The 15,573-nt window shown below is 37.1% G+C and overlaps 1 protein-coding gene across 7 annotated transcripts in view; it reads left to right on the top strand.

Annotated features, from left to right (window-relative positions):
* The window catches only part of LOC135215630 (gamma-aminobutyric acid type B receptor subunit 1-like), an 81,312-nt gene that overhangs the window by 48,744 nt on the left and 16,995 nt on the right, over positions 1-15,573 (top strand). For 5 of the 7 annotated variants that reach the window (XM_064250549.1, XM_064250548.1, XM_064250545.1 and 2 more), the window contains exons 2-17: positions 92-223; positions 827-925; positions 1,386-1,520; positions 2,252-2,422; positions 2,813-3,029; positions 3,816-3,964; positions 4,461-4,544; positions 5,138-5,308; positions 6,553-6,694; positions 7,409-7,559; positions 8,125-8,374; positions 8,781-8,985; positions 9,245-9,345; positions 9,964-10,119; positions 10,373-10,504; positions 12,681-12,807. In XM_064250549.1, coding sequence (XP_064106619.1) covers positions 92-223; positions 827-925; positions 1,386-1,520; positions 2,252-2,422; positions 2,813-3,029; positions 3,816-3,964; positions 4,461-4,544; positions 5,138-5,308; positions 6,553-6,694; positions 7,409-7,559; positions 8,125-8,374; positions 8,781-8,985; positions 9,245-9,345; positions 9,964-10,119; positions 10,373-10,504; positions 12,681-12,807 — 2,422 coding nt within the window. The remainder of the gene's footprint in view (positions 1-91; positions 224-826; positions 926-1,385; positions 1,521-2,251; positions 2,423-2,812; positions 3,030-3,815; positions 3,965-4,460; positions 4,545-5,137; positions 5,309-6,552; positions 6,695-7,408; positions 7,560-8,124; positions 8,375-8,780; positions 8,986-9,244; positions 9,346-9,963; positions 10,120-10,372; positions 10,505-12,680; positions 12,808-15,573) is intronic. The other 2 variants (XM_064250551.1, XM_064250546.1) reach the window with 1 other exon arrangement.

Here is a 15,573-nt window from a genome sequence, read left to right as displayed (position 1 = left end):
CATTGCTTATTATTATTATTATTAATTATTATTATTATTATTATTATTATTATTATTATTATTATTATTATTATCCCCTAAATCTTCTCAGGTCTCGGTGATATTATGGATCTGGCCACTGGCTGTGACATTCATAGTAGGAGTGACCGGGGGAGGCGAACGACTCTTAAACATCGGTGGCATTTTCCCTATCATGGGCTCCGGAGGATGGCAGGGAGGGCAGGTACGTCTCCAGGCGCCAAGAGGTCAAATGATACCCACTCTCAGGGATAATCGATAATCAGACAAATACAGAGCACGCATGACATTGCCCTTATATAACATTTACGTGCAGATATATTTGTGTTGACATAATGGTCAACTTGCTTGCAGGTATGTTCACATTCATATTGTACACACACACACACACACACACACACACACATATATATATATATATATATATATATATATATATATGATATATATATAAAAAATTTTTTAGATATATATGTATATATATATTAACACTACACACACACACACACACACTATCTATATATATATATATATATATATATATATATATATATATCATATAATATTATTCAATTGTAGTTAAACTATCAAAATTATACAGAATATGATACACACACACACACACATACACACACACACACACACACACACACAAACACACATATATATATATATGTGTGTGTGGTCTTTGTGTGTCTGTGTCTGTGTGTCTGTGTGTTTGTGTGTGTGTGTGTGTGTATCTGTAAATATATACACATCATGACCAATGACTGCTGAAAACGCTTTCCTCCCTTTTCCCGTTTCAAAGGCTTGCCAACCGGCTGCCATGTTGGCGTTAGAAGACGTCAACAAGCGACCCGACCTCCTTCCTGGATATAAATTACATCTGGCCTGGAACGACTCTCTGGTGAGCAGGAATCATTTTGATAATGTTTATCGTCTCCATTCTCCATCTAAAGTTTGGCTTTAACTTGATTATATAGATTTCTGCAATACAAGCTCCTCCAAACGACTCTGTCACTTCTTGTTGGGTTAGACCATACACTTCTCAAACCTGTCATGATTTTGGAACCGTTCTTCTACTCTTTTCTCTTCTTCCAAATAATGACGTTCTTTGTCCGTCCCCTCTGTCTTTAAATAGAAGCCTCTGATGTTTTAACCTTTATACCAACTCAAGTCGGTTCACCCTTTCAGCCAAACATTGTGATTAATACACTTCTTGATCCTATCAAAAACAATTTTTGTAAATAGCCAACTGTTTTACAGTTTAAGCGCTGCCATATTTTCAATGCTAATGAAATAAAACCTCTTTCTAGACTTGAGCAAAACTGTTAAGTTCATATAATGAAGGGTAAAATTGTTCTCAGTGCGAACCCGGCCTAGGAGCAGCTGTCATGTACGACCTATTGTACAATCCTCCCACTAAACTCATGCTTCTCGGAGGATGCTCCACTGTGTGCACGACCATCGCAGAAGCAGCCAAGATGTGGAACCTTGTTGTGGTGGGTTTTCTCTGCTACATTTGCTGGCATTACTGTTTTATGGTCAATCTAGTTAGGTCATTTGAATGAGGTAGTTTTTCTAGACAGAAGCAGTTTTTTTCTTTTAAGTTTCATTTTCATTCATTAGTCACCACATGAATGCCTCATTTGGTCCTAGTACTTGCCTATGGCCTAGTCCTAGTATGTCACCCTAATCCTTCGGCCAGACCTGTGAGAGCTGATAGTCAGCCCAGTGGTCTGATTAAACTATTTTATTAATAATGATAATCTAGACAGAATCGTTACTGCCTTATTAACCAGATAAATATTTCTCATCAGACACACTTTGGAATGAAATTATTAATAGTTAAACTGCAGGGACTAAGGATTTGAAAAAGACTCACTGCTTTTTGTAACTGCTGAATATACATGCACAAGCTCATTTTCTTCTGGTAATGGATTAGGGAACCTGTTCTAGTGGAGACCTAATAACTCCATAATTAGTTACGTTTTCTTCTTTCACCTCAACTGAAAAAAAAATTATTATTACTCCCTCGTTATGTTCCATAGTATTCGTGTTCAAGGGGAGCAGCCCTTGAGTAAATATTGATTTCATTTCTACAAATACCAGAAATATTCTAACGAAGCTGATGTTCATTTTGTTTTGAAGTGCCATTTACAAAGTAAATGGTCCCTTAAAAGCCCCTTAACAACTTCGTTTCTTCTTTGCTGATGAATTTCTTCCCCAACAGCTGTCGTATGGGTCTAGTTCACCTGCTCTGGCTGACCGAAACCGCTTCCCGACCTTCTTCCGAACGCACCCCTCAGCCACCGTTCACAATCCGACACGAATTAAAGTGATGCAGAAATATGGTTGGTCCCGCGTTGCTATTATACAGCAGGCAGAGGAAGTCTTCATTTCGGTATGTGGAATGTATGTGTTTTATATATATATATATATATATATATATATATATATATATATATATATATATATATATATATAATAAGAAATAAAACCTCTTGTTAAACTTGAGCAAAACTGTTAAGTTCATAATGAAGGGTAAAATTGTTCTCAGTGCGAACCTGGCCTAGGAGCAGCTGTCATGTACGACCTAGTGTGTGTGTGTGTGTGTGTGTGTGTAATCGAGTAAGAGGGGGAAGGTTAAATATGGCATCAAAGGCTCTGAAAGAGTCATGACTGATTGAGCAATTTAAAGAAAGAGGAAATAAGAAAGGTAATGAAATCAGATAAACCGGAAATTCAAACAACTTGACATGGCGGGTCATTGAGCTGCTCTCTCTTCTCCCAGACGGTGGAAGACCTCGAAGTCCGGTGCAAGGAGGCGGGAATAGAGATCGTGACTCGTCAGAGCTTCCTGACGGATCCCACTGACGCCGTCAGAAACCTTAAACGTCAGGATGCCAGAATTATCGTCGGCCTCTTCTACGTGGTGGCTGCTAGGCGCGTCTTGTGCGAGATCTACAAGAACAATCTTTACGGAAAGAGCTACGTCTGGTTCTTCATTGGTGAGCTAGATGACTGGGTTCTTTCATCTTGTTCTTTGACCAGTGCTTAATTTGGTCTAATGTTCAGCTTCGGAGCTTTCCTCATGCATCTAATTTTTTCCTTTTTCTTTCAACGCCAATTTAGGTATTTTTCTCGATATTTTATATTTCTGCTGCTTTTTCCGTTTGTGAACTAGTCTATTCCCGAAATCGATTTCCTGAACAAATTATTTGACTATAATGTTTCCGAGACGTTTTAGCAGGCGCACTATAGACATCAATGACTGGTAAACTTTTATTATAATTTTGTGATACTAGGATGTGTTGTTTTTTTAATTTCTGACCTCAAAAAATTCTGGCAATACATTACTACCCTTATATTATTCTCCTTGCATTTAAATATATTTTTGTCTATTTGTTAATTTATATTTTTTTCTTTTTTCAATGAGCGGTATAGTTTCTTTCTGTATATCAATTCACCTCGCCTTACTGCTTCATAACGAACACCATATTCTCTCGAAGCTTGAATTTCAAGTCAGTGGCCCCTTTGGTGGGCTTGTTCCTTATGACAAGGTTTCATCTTCTGAATAATAATAATAATAATAATAATAATAATAATAATAATAATAATAATAATAATAATAATAATAATAATAATAATAATAATAATAACCTAAAGTGGATTCCACAAACGCGCAACTCCTAAGCAAATACTCGAATAGATTAAACAGTTTTCCAAATAAATTTGAGTTCTGTTTAAGGTGGCTATTCTCCTGACTCCTCCTCTCCGGCCTCATCTCCTCCCAGGATGGTACGAAGACGGCTGGTACGAGCAACACCTGGAGGAGGAAGGACTCAACTGCTCTCGGCAGGAGATGCGGCAGGCAGCCGAAGGACACCTCACGACAGAGGCTCTCATGTGGAACAAAGATAAAGAGAAGACTATTTCCGGCATGGTGAGGATACTCATCCATTTCTCTCTCGCTTGCGTTTAGGGATTTGGTTCCTTACGCCTTTACTAAATGACACGTACTAGATCTTAGGGAAGATAAACTAATATTAATCTTTGAAATTTACCTTTGATATAAGAGGCAATTCACCACTTTACAAAACAGGTAACGCGAAATGAATGAAAAGCCTTTTGCCGAAGTAACAAGTAAGTTTTAATGAAGCACACACTTATATATCTCACACACATCTATATGTGTATGCATATATTTAATATTATATTATATATTATAATATATATTATATATATATAGTACACATACATAAAAAGAGAAACAAATGTATTGGAATAATTGTAACATTACTTTTTATATATATATATATATATATATATATATATAACATATATAATATAATATGTATGTATGTAATATATGTATATATAAAGAGACACAAATGTCTTTGAATCATGGTAATATTACTTATTTATTTTTCCCCCTAAAGACTGCAGGAGACTTCCGCCTTAGGCTTAATCAGGCCTTGATCGACCAAGGTTACGAAAACCAAAGTACACCTGTAGGATACCAGGTAGAGTATGAACAATTCTGTAAGACCAGATAAGATTTAGATCGGATAATGATTTTTCTTTAGATAAAGGAACCTCGTAGTGGGGTAGCGCCGTCGGTGCACCTCATGCGGTGCGCTGTAGGCATTACTTAAAGTTCTTTGCAACGTGCCTTCGGTCCCTAGTTACAACCCCTTTAGTTCCTTTAACTGTACCCTCTTTCATATTCACTTTTTTTTCACCCTCTCCTAACAATTGACTCATAGTGTAATTGAAAGGTTTTCCGCCTGTTACACCTTTCAAACCTTTTACTGCCCATTTCCGTTTCAGCGCTAAGTGACCTCATATATCCCAGTGCTTGGCTTTTGGCCTAACTTTTATATTCAACTAATTTAGACAAAGGGACCTGAAAGTATATCAAACTGAAACATCATGGTTTTCTCTTTAGGTGTATGTGCCATATTAGTTAAAGACAGTTTATTTTCCTTAACTGTTTTTATTTTCGATTTCTAAACTATCCTTACAGTACCATAAACTGTAGAATAAGCTATTCCTGTTGAAATGATCGATTCCTGCCATGAACTTTCTTGAAGACTCAAACTTTCCCCGATTTCAGGAAGCACCTCTGGCATACGACGCCATCTGGAGCGTGGCTCTGGCACTGAACAAGACGATGGAAACGCTGAAAGCTAGAGGGAGGTCTATAGAAGAGTTTACTTATACGAATAAATACATAGCGGACGAGCTCTATAAGGCCATGAACGCCACCCAGTTCCTTGGTGTTTCTGTAAGTCATTCATCCTTCTCTCTCTCTCTCTCTCTCTCTCTGATTCTACGGCTCCTCATCTTTTTTTTTTTATTTTCACGAAGATATCAACAAAGAGGTTTCACCAGAAATCTCTTATAACTTGATGGCATTACACTGGATGTCTTGCAGCCTATTGCACTCATTTGAATTGTTAAAGCCTCCGGTAATTGTGAATAGGAGTTTATTTTTCCGATTAGATCATATTCGAATGTATCATTGTCATTCTTATTCTTTGGTCTAAGAATATAAAGCCTATTTTTTTTATCCGATAGGTCTTGTAGCAGTCCTTTTTGAAAGAATATGAACCTCTAAGTTCTTCTCTGAGAGAAAATTCGCATGGTACGAACATATTTTAAAATTCAAACATTTACGGCTATTTGTAAACATTTGAGACCTACAGCATTTCAAAGATTCACTGTGCATCACTTACCTTGCCTCTGGCAGGTTGCTACAAGTACTATATCCCACTTGTCATGTGGGATAAAAACTTGCTTGGTGATCACAATCAGCATGTTGACACAATGATTGGTAAAAGATAAAGATATAGTAAAACTAATTCAGTTTTCTATTACCTTTCTGTACCTCCTTTCATATTATCGTTCTTCTATCTTATTACCCTCCCTCTCCAAACTATTATTTCAATGTGCAAGTGCTAGGTTTTTCTCCTGTTACACCTCTCAAACTTACCTTCTCTCAGTTTCCTTTCCAGCGCTGAATGACCTCGTGGGTCCCAGTGCTTGGCCTTTGGACTAAACTCCATATTCCATTCCATTCCTATAGCACACAGTATTTCCAACAGCTGATACACTGACTGTAAACACTTCATTTACGTCTAGGTTTTGGCCCACTGGTATGGCCTACCGTATGTCTGGAGGTCGACCTATACGGTACGTAAAAGCCTAACTCAAAATTTTATGCTGAAAACCTTCAGATCGACTTGTACTTGGCGTTTTACGGCTTATCTTCTCAAACCAATTTGACTTAAATAATTTGAATGACGTTCCTCGATCTTAGTCTATTTGAATACGTGACTTAGTTTCTGTGAATAAAGGCAGAAAAGTTTTCAAACTCATTTACTCATTTGTTTGTCATTGTAAAGTATTTTTAAGGGACATTTTTTAATCCACTTATCAAAACATCTTTTTTCCTGTGGCCACGAAAGATTTTTGACCTTTTCCAACTATTTCACTTCGCTTTTCTGAAAGTTGGTAACTTGTCCTTAGGGTCGAGTGGCTTTTAGCACAGACGGTGACAGAATCGCCTGGACGCAGGTCGAACAGATGATCGAGGGTCGATACACCAAGCTGGGCTATTTCGACGTTCAGACAGATAATCTGACTTGGTTTAATAAGGAGCAATGGATAGGTAAGGCAACTACAAAATAACAGCAACAACACCAAATAATAATAATAATAATAATAATAATAATAATAATAATAATAATAATAATAATAATAATAATAATAATAATAATAATAATTTGTATCATTATTATTATTAGTATTATTAGCGGTAGTAGTAGTAGTAGTATCCAAAATTCATATTGTGATATAATTTCATGCAATTCTAATTCTGGATTCGAATATTGCTTAACCGAAGTATTATAATCCTGAGTTTATTATTAAGAAGGTAAAAACAGGATTGAAAACAATTTAGTAAAGGCTCTCTGCTCGAGGCGACGAAATCTCGCCACTTTTCAGTTATTCACAAGAAAAAGCCTACTCATGCACGACGATAATCATAATTAACAAAAAGATATATATATTTCAACAGGAATTTCTGCTAATAGCATTGGTGATAGCTCTTCCGAGCTGTGCGTTTGCATTCAAGAAAACCCGAATGTTCCTTTTTCCGTAAAAAAAAATATTTTGATGTACTTAAAAAATGGAATATTAGTTAGAAATACGATGGGATGTTTTTCTCAAAAATACAAATCGAAATTGGAAAAACCAGCTATTCTAAAAGATAGATGAAAACAATACAGGACCATGGACTATGAAGTGCATTATGGGAACGCAGACTAAAGACAGCAAACTTTATGAACATGAATTAATGAACGTACTAATCTACTCCACGCAGCCGGGAAGGTTCCTCAAGACCGCACCATAGTCAGACGCCAGCTGCGCACTGTATCTCTGGGACTCTTCATAAGCATGTGCACTATAAGTGCTGTTGGAACCATATGGGCCCTCTTTCTGCTCATCTTTACCTTCATTCACAGACACCGAAGGTAAGACGAGTATTCTTTTTTATTCTTGGTACAGAGTAGCTGTTGATCATACCTTTATTTATTTATTTATGTCTGAAGCTTATTAATGGAATTTATTATCACTGATCTCAGAATATAATGATTTGTTCATTTGGATAAAGATAAATACATACGAAAAATATTCCTCAGGTAAACAAACTGTCTTGTTTTGCGAAACTACTTTCTTTTGGTTCTCCTAGAGAGTTTTTGCTGGTTCTTGGAAATCTCGTCTGATGTTCTCCTAGCCATTAAAGTTGCTATTTTCAGTTTATTTTTTAGTGACAAAAATGAATCATTTATTTACTAAAAAAAGTGTGTCACTTAGTCTTAAAACGACCATAAGGTTTCTGATACGGTTAAGAGCTATCAACCTGGAAACAGTCTAAAATTTTTGTTATTACTGTTATTCCAGGTTTCTTTATATAAAAACAAAATGGCATCTACAAAGGTTCGGGAGTAACAAATGTACAAGGAAAATAAGCAAATTCTGAATGTCAGCGGTGTCACTGGTGCATGAGTGTAACTCCTTTTTCAATCTCTTCCTAAGATCCATTAATCTTGCCCACCCTACCTGTAATAACATCACTCTGGTGGGCATCATCGTCTGCCTGAGCTCCATAGTTCTCCTGGGACTCGATGGCCAGTTCGTGAGCGAGGAGCAGTTTCCCGCCATTTGCGGACTCCGAGCCTGGTGTTTGTCACTCGGGTTCACTCTGGCTTACGGCGCCATGTTTTCGAAGATTTGGCGCGTGCACAGACTCACGACCAAAACCAAGATCGAAAACAAGGTACGGAAGGTAGGGTTACTTAGATTTATGATTAAGACTTTTATATATATATCCCTTGGTGATATATAGTACTCCCTTCATTATTGTCTCATGCTCTTCCTCTTACTGGTTACAGATTTAATTAAGAAGGTCCTCCGTTTTCCTTTCGCCTACCACAAGCGACTGGTTTGTCTTAACGACTGAGGTCTTGAGTTTTCCTCATACTTTTAGGCTGTGTTACTTTGTATCGTCACTATTTACGTCACCTTTCCACCTAATATCAACACACTCATTATCACCACAATCCCAAATATGTTCAGTAGTGCACCGCACGCTTAGAGCCCACACAGACATTGAAATTCCATGAAACATAAGAAATACGATAAACTTAGACTCAAACCAAGCAGATTCAATAACATAGTTGGTCTTTACTAAGCGTGTTGAGCCCTGGAAACTCTACGTCATGGTGGGAAGTTTCGTTGTCGTGGACATCATAGTTCTCAGCGTGTGGCAGGGAGTGGATCCATTGCAGAGGACCCTCGAAGTGTTCCCCCTGGAGGTTCCGGAGGACACCGTGGAGGACATCAAAATCAAACCTGAGCTGGAACACTGTGAGAGTAAACATAATACCCTCTGGCTAGGTAAGAATCCAAGCCACTTGGCGCAGTTGCTCATATTTGTTTGATAATTGACTTTCATCTGAAGTTTCACGGTCTTGGATGAATCAGTAACTTTCAGTGAGACTTTAGTTTACCCGATGAGTCTGGAATGAACCTGAGATTTTTCAATGCACTTTACACATTAAGTGAATATATTAGCAGAAATGCGTGCTTCAGCTCTTCACGAAGCAAGTTTAGTACAATATAACATATTTTACCATTTGGAATGCTTTGATCACAGGTCTTCTTTATGGATACAAGGGCCTTCTGTTGATTTTCGGGCTTTTCCTGGCTTATGAAACTCGGAGCGTTAAGCTTAAGCAAATCAACGATTCCAGGCTGGTAAGTAAATGGTCCTGATTCATCACACACGCACATACACACACACAAACAAACACACACATATATACTATATATATATATATATATATATATATATATACATATATACATATATATCAGGTAATTTCGTATCCATAAGCATTTTTTCCCTTGCCTTGCCATGCAATGCCTAAGATATTGTCTAATAAACAAAATAAAAATCTAGTCTGTGGTGGAATTTTAGGGACAAATATTTACTCCAAATTATAGACATACTGCTATCAAACATCTTTATTATAGAATTTGTTAATAATTTAGTATCATTTAAGATTCCAAGAAAGATTCTGCCTGCTAAACTTCATTTTTCCGTCGTTTTCGTTTCCGCCAAGAGAGGGTTTTAACGGTTTTAGTAACTTAGGGAAGATGGAATAATGCGATAGGAAAATAATGAAAGCTGTTCACGCAGCTCGGAGACTGGGAGTCTCCTTACCGCTAGTCCGATATGCTAGTTTCAGCAGGTTGCAAGTGATTTGAACCAAACGGATGTCAGAAATCTAATTTAGGATTTTTCTGTTTCATATAATGGACCGGGAGACAAATGAAACAGAGGAAACTGAACACTCTTGATTTTATCTTTAGGTTGGAATGAGCATTTACAATGTGGTAGTGTTGTGTCTCATCACAGCGCCGGTCACTTTGGTCATCTCGGCTCAACAAGACGCTGCGTTCGCTTTCGTTTCATTGGCGATCATCTTCTGTTGCTTCCTCTCCATGGCCCTCGTCTTCGTCCCAAAGGTAGGGGGTTGACCAAAAGGAGAGAGAGAGAGAGAGAGAAGAGAGAGAGAGAGAGAGAGAGAGAGAGAGATCCTGTTGTGTGTGTTGGTTTGCTTTCGTAAAGAAACATCAATTTGATGCTACAAATAACAACCATTCCAGTGAATCTTTGTATATAAACTAATTCTTTCGTAGTTGTAAACTCCCATGTACGCATTCCTCATCAATACTTGTCTATTCTAAATAGTTTTATATGCTGGTCACTATAATGCAGATCGTGGAAGTTGTCCGCCATCCCGGAGAACGCGTCGAGTCTACAGGTGACAACGCTCCAAGCAAAGAAGAAGAAGAACGTTATCAGAAACTGATGCAGGAAAACGAAGATATGCAGCGTCTGATAGCAGAGGTAAATAGTATATACATACGTATGCATATGTGTGTGTATGTTACGAAAAATATTGGGGGGAATTTCGTGTAATCATTATATCTAAACCCAGCACATACATCGTTTGTTGCCGTATATTTATTCATGCGGGAGATAATATTGTTATTTCGTTCACTCCTATACAAAATCAATTGCTGGTCCAAAGAAAAAATGCTTACCAATTCTGTACACTATATAATTTTCTTTGGACGGATGGATTACTGTAGACTTTAAAAATATTAAATTTTATCATGGTTTTCATGACTTCCTGAAACAATGAATAATTTTGACTAATATAAAAGTTACGTGATTAAACTTGTATTTACACAAATGAAGAACTAGGTGGTTGTCTCGTTCTTACAGAGAATTGATGTTGTCGTATAACCTTATTACAGTACTTATCATATTTGGCCGGAGTGAATTTTAACAAGGAATTTAATGAACTAGTAGTTAGTGGACTACAGTGAATCAAGTTTATTAAGTGATTTTCATTGTGATTACCCACGTAACACCGAAGGCCTTTATAAGTTTAAAATAGTTTCAAAACCAGGAAGATCTGGGAGGCATTATTTTCACGCTCGAACATTGGTTGCTGCCTTTCCGGAATTATTGTCAAAAGCCCCTTTTCGCTATCTTTTGGATACCTCTTTAGAACTCCTGGCTACGAAGAGTGTTGTTTGTAATCTCCCTCATTCTGTTGAATTCTTCATATGAGTTTTTGGCATGGTAATATCAAGTAGCATATGATAATCAGAGGGGGCGTTGACCAATTAATTTGAAAACAATGGCCTCCTTATCATGTACAGCTATGTTCAAATCTGACTCGACATGATTATTTTTGTATCGTCCAGAATCTCAGACTGAACGTAACGTTATCAACTATTGTTATTTGTTTTCAGTGTCATGCATGTTGACAAGCTTGCGAAATCACTGATAGCACTATTTTTCCTATGGTTATATAAATGCGATCCCTGTTATGCATTGGTATAATTCATGACATGCGCGATTTTAACAGATTTTTTTTTCACATTGCTTAGCTCAAAGCACTGCGTGATCAGGTTAGCGGTGCCGTCGATGTCAGCAGGCTCAGGCTTAAGCTTAGCTCCTCTGCAGCATTATAACAGTAGACCTAATAAGCTCAACGGTCAAATCATTAGTTTGCTTCCTGGATATACATCTAATATTGCAATTATTACTATAGTAGATTCACATCAACCGTATACATGTGATGTCTAGGCCCGTCCCTTACGACGCTAGAAACTCTCAGTCTCTCTCGAGAGTTCACATAGATACATCCTGCCTTTGTGAACTCTCTCGAGTGACTGAGAGTTTCCAGCCGTGTCACTGGCTTATCAACAGCCAAATCAGGAGAGTCGTAAGGGACGGGCCTAGACATCACATGCTGGTTAATGTGAATCTTCTATAGTAATGTAGGTAGGAATGATCGAATCGTGCGGTTTCCAGTTTTTAGATGGAAAGTTATAGATAAAGTCTGATCATTCAGTAAATGTCAGTTAAGATTGACTCCAGAGTCTGCCGGAATAGTGCTATTTATCATCCACGTATGTAACTCACATTATCTAAGGTAGTTCCAATGTTTCTTGTTATAAAACTCGTACAGACTGGAGAGCGATGGGATTAGTGGATTAGCCTGAGATTATCTTAAATGTCTGTCTTTTAGCAAAATTTTCTTTATTAGTGCAAAGATTTTCTACAGCTGCTTTACCTGGTTGCCATTTTCATTTTAGCAGTGAATTTTGGGAAAAATGAGCATATTTTAGAACGAACGAACTTAGTGGATTTTGAATAGGATTACTGATTTTTCTAATAGGTTTATTGAACTCTCAGTAATATATGAATTAAATGTTGTTCCCAGTGACAAAATATGAAGTAGATTTTTAGAATAATCTACTCTGTTTATCCATATGGTTAACCATAACCCTGATCATCATTCATATGGAGTTTCATGAAAAGAAATAATGACTTAATATTACATAGGCGGACATTCTTCGGCAGTGATGAGGTTATGCCTCCTTTAGACCTTGATGTGAACTGGGCATTACATAACTTGAATGAACGGGTTCTATCCGCTAAACGAAAAACGAGATACATTTCTTTCTGTCTAAAACGAACGTCCCAATTTCCCTGTCTACTCCAGAAAGAAGAGAAGATCCGTCTCCTGAAACTGAAACTTCAAGAGCGAGCCGCCATCAGAGCACGAGAACAAGCATCCGAAAATCACGTCCTGACCGGGGAGGAACCAATACAGATGCGCCTCAGGCCAGGTCAGTTAGTTCATGATTTCGCTGTCCCTGGATTTTTATGGTTCGTGTGGGTATGAGAGGAGGAAGAAAACGGAGGTGTTATGGACATGATAGAGGCCTATCAAGGAAATTCTATCAGTTTTCAGTGTTTACTTTTCATTCGCTCCAGTAGAACATTTGTTCGAGTGTTCTTGATCAGGCCTTGGTCTTCGTTTTCCTCCTCTTCTTTGTCTTCCGCAGTTGAATGATTCCATCGGTTAAAACGATCGTAATTAGTGGATGATTCTGCTCTTAAATTCTCTTTTATCCTGGATGCTAATGCATTTGAGGAGTCTGTCTTGCCTTTCCAAGGCTACGAAGGGTGTGTTAGCTTCTCTGAGCTAGTATGGGAATCCTGCATGTGCAACTTTAGTGTTCTGTATCTCTAAAATTATACGTATATATACATCACACGGATAAGACCAGCGGGCTCACCGGTGTCACAACCAATAACCTTCCTTACATTTCCATAGAAATGTCCGGCTCTCTCGAGGAGTCTCGACATTTCCACTGGACCTGATCGACGTCCAAACAACATCAGAATCACTGGATCACACGCTGAACATTTCGATTACTCGCCCTAAGCGACGGTTTGTTATTTGTTTTATGCAATTTCCTTAGTGAATGAGGCTGCAGTGCAAGAGTCAGTGACCTTAATGTCACTTTCATACTAATGATAATAATAATAATCCGTAAAAATCTCATCATCGCTAGTCACTAAAATGGCGAAGAAATCCAGAATGGTGTCAGTTTAATCATATGTGTAAAATATATATAAGACGGGACCTTTGGAGAACCTGCTCGATTGAGAAGATCGTGTGGGTTCTCGGAAGCTCCCGTTTGTGTACATTTTTAAATATGTATTTACACTTACACCATTGTGGATTTCTTCACCAGCAGTAATAATAATAAAAATAATAGTATGGCTGTATTATACGAACTGATTTTATACCAAGTTTTTTCAATTTTTTTTTTTTTATAATTCGCTTTTCCTGCGCGTCAATATTGGTCAAGTTAAATAAAGTATTTCTTAGTTTAACCAGACCACTGAGCTGATTAATAGCTCTCCTAGGACTGGCTCGAAGGATTAAATATATTTAACGTGGCTAGGAACCAATTATTTACTTAGCAACGGAACCTACAGTTTATTGTGGGATCTGAACCACATTATATAGAGAAATTAATTGCTAATCACCAGAACTACATTCCTCTGGTTCCACGTGTGGCAGAGCGGAGAATCGAACTTCGGACTTCCGAATCGGTAGGCAAGCACGCAATCCACTCGTCCAAACAATAACGCTACTCCTATAGTTAGCGGTGATAAATAAAACATTAATGTCACGGGCAAATCTTTTTCATTAAACAACAAGATAATAATCCTACGGCTGCTATTGCTCTTCATTATAATGATGCTGGCAGAGATAGGGCATCATGCTAACAGAGATCTTTTTACTACGACGACAACTAACAGCAATGTCACCGAAATTTATGAATTGATTAATTAATAAAATAATGAAATAGAAACCCACAAAATTACTGTGTATAACGTGTTTACTTATAAGTATTTACATTTTACTTTACTCATCACTCGAGTATTTTCATGCCCTATCTGTGGTCCTTTTTCAAGAGATGTGTAGGTTGTCAGCCTGGGTCAAGGCCCAGCAGTCTTCTGGAACTTCTTGTTGAGCCGTCATACGCAGTAATTTTGTGGGTTTCTTTTCCATTCTTCAGAAGAAAACTGAAAGAAGTTTTCGTTTGGTTTAATGATAATAATAATAATAATAATAATAATAATAATAATAATAATAATAATAATAATATAATAATAATAATAATAATAATAATATCAGTGCACAGCGAACGTTGTTCTTGTAATTTTCTCTTTTATTCCTTTTATGAGATGAGGAGAAGCAAGGATGAGGATAAAAACATTGAAAGACGAACGCTTGCAGTGAGCTAAATTATTAATTGAAATGTGCTTACGTGACGGCTTTACCCATATACTACTGCTTCTACTACTACTACTACTACTACGACTACTACTACTACTACTACTACTACTACTACTACTACTACTACTACTACTACTACTACTAATAATAATAATAATAATAATAATAATAATAATAATCACAAAAGGCTGACAGAAAAAACTGCGAAATGCAATCAGTTAAAAATGAACTTATTTCCAGGGTCTACATTTTCATGCTTTTAGTAAACCAGTGGGATAGATGCCTTGTTTTTTTTTTAAAGAGAGAGAGAGAGAGAGAGAGAGAGAGAGAGAGAGAGAGAGAGAGAAAGAAGAGAGAAGAGATGCTAGATCAAGCGAATCCTGGAAAACAAAAGCTGAGGGAGATTGCCAAAGTCCTAATACGATATGTACGTTGTTAGGATCGATATCTCCAATTCCATTCAGTCAAATTGGCACTGTTGCTACCGATGTGTTTCGGTGTTCACAGTCATTTCTAGAAATGGGCGCCCGCAGCATGTTTTCACGGGGCGGCGAGTTATCAAGAAGACAAACACTTCTAACCTTTTGAACTAACCGGGCAATTCCAAAAACATTATCAGTTCCTGCATTTCTTTAACGAATGGAGCAATTATATATATATATATATATATATATATATATATATATATATATATATATATATATATATATATATATATATATATTATATATATATATATATATATATATATATATATATATATATATATATATATACATATTACAATGTCACGAGA

This window comes from Macrobrachium nipponense, chromosome 5, assembly GCF_015104395.2.
Source record: "Macrobrachium nipponense isolate FS-2020 chromosome 5, ASM1510439v2, whole genome shotgun sequence".
Taxonomy (NCBI): Eukaryota; Metazoa; Arthropoda; class Malacostraca; order Decapoda; family Palaemonidae; genus Macrobrachium; species Macrobrachium nipponense.
Note: the sequence above shows the minus strand (reverse complement) of the source record. Positions and strands in the feature narration are given on the sequence as shown.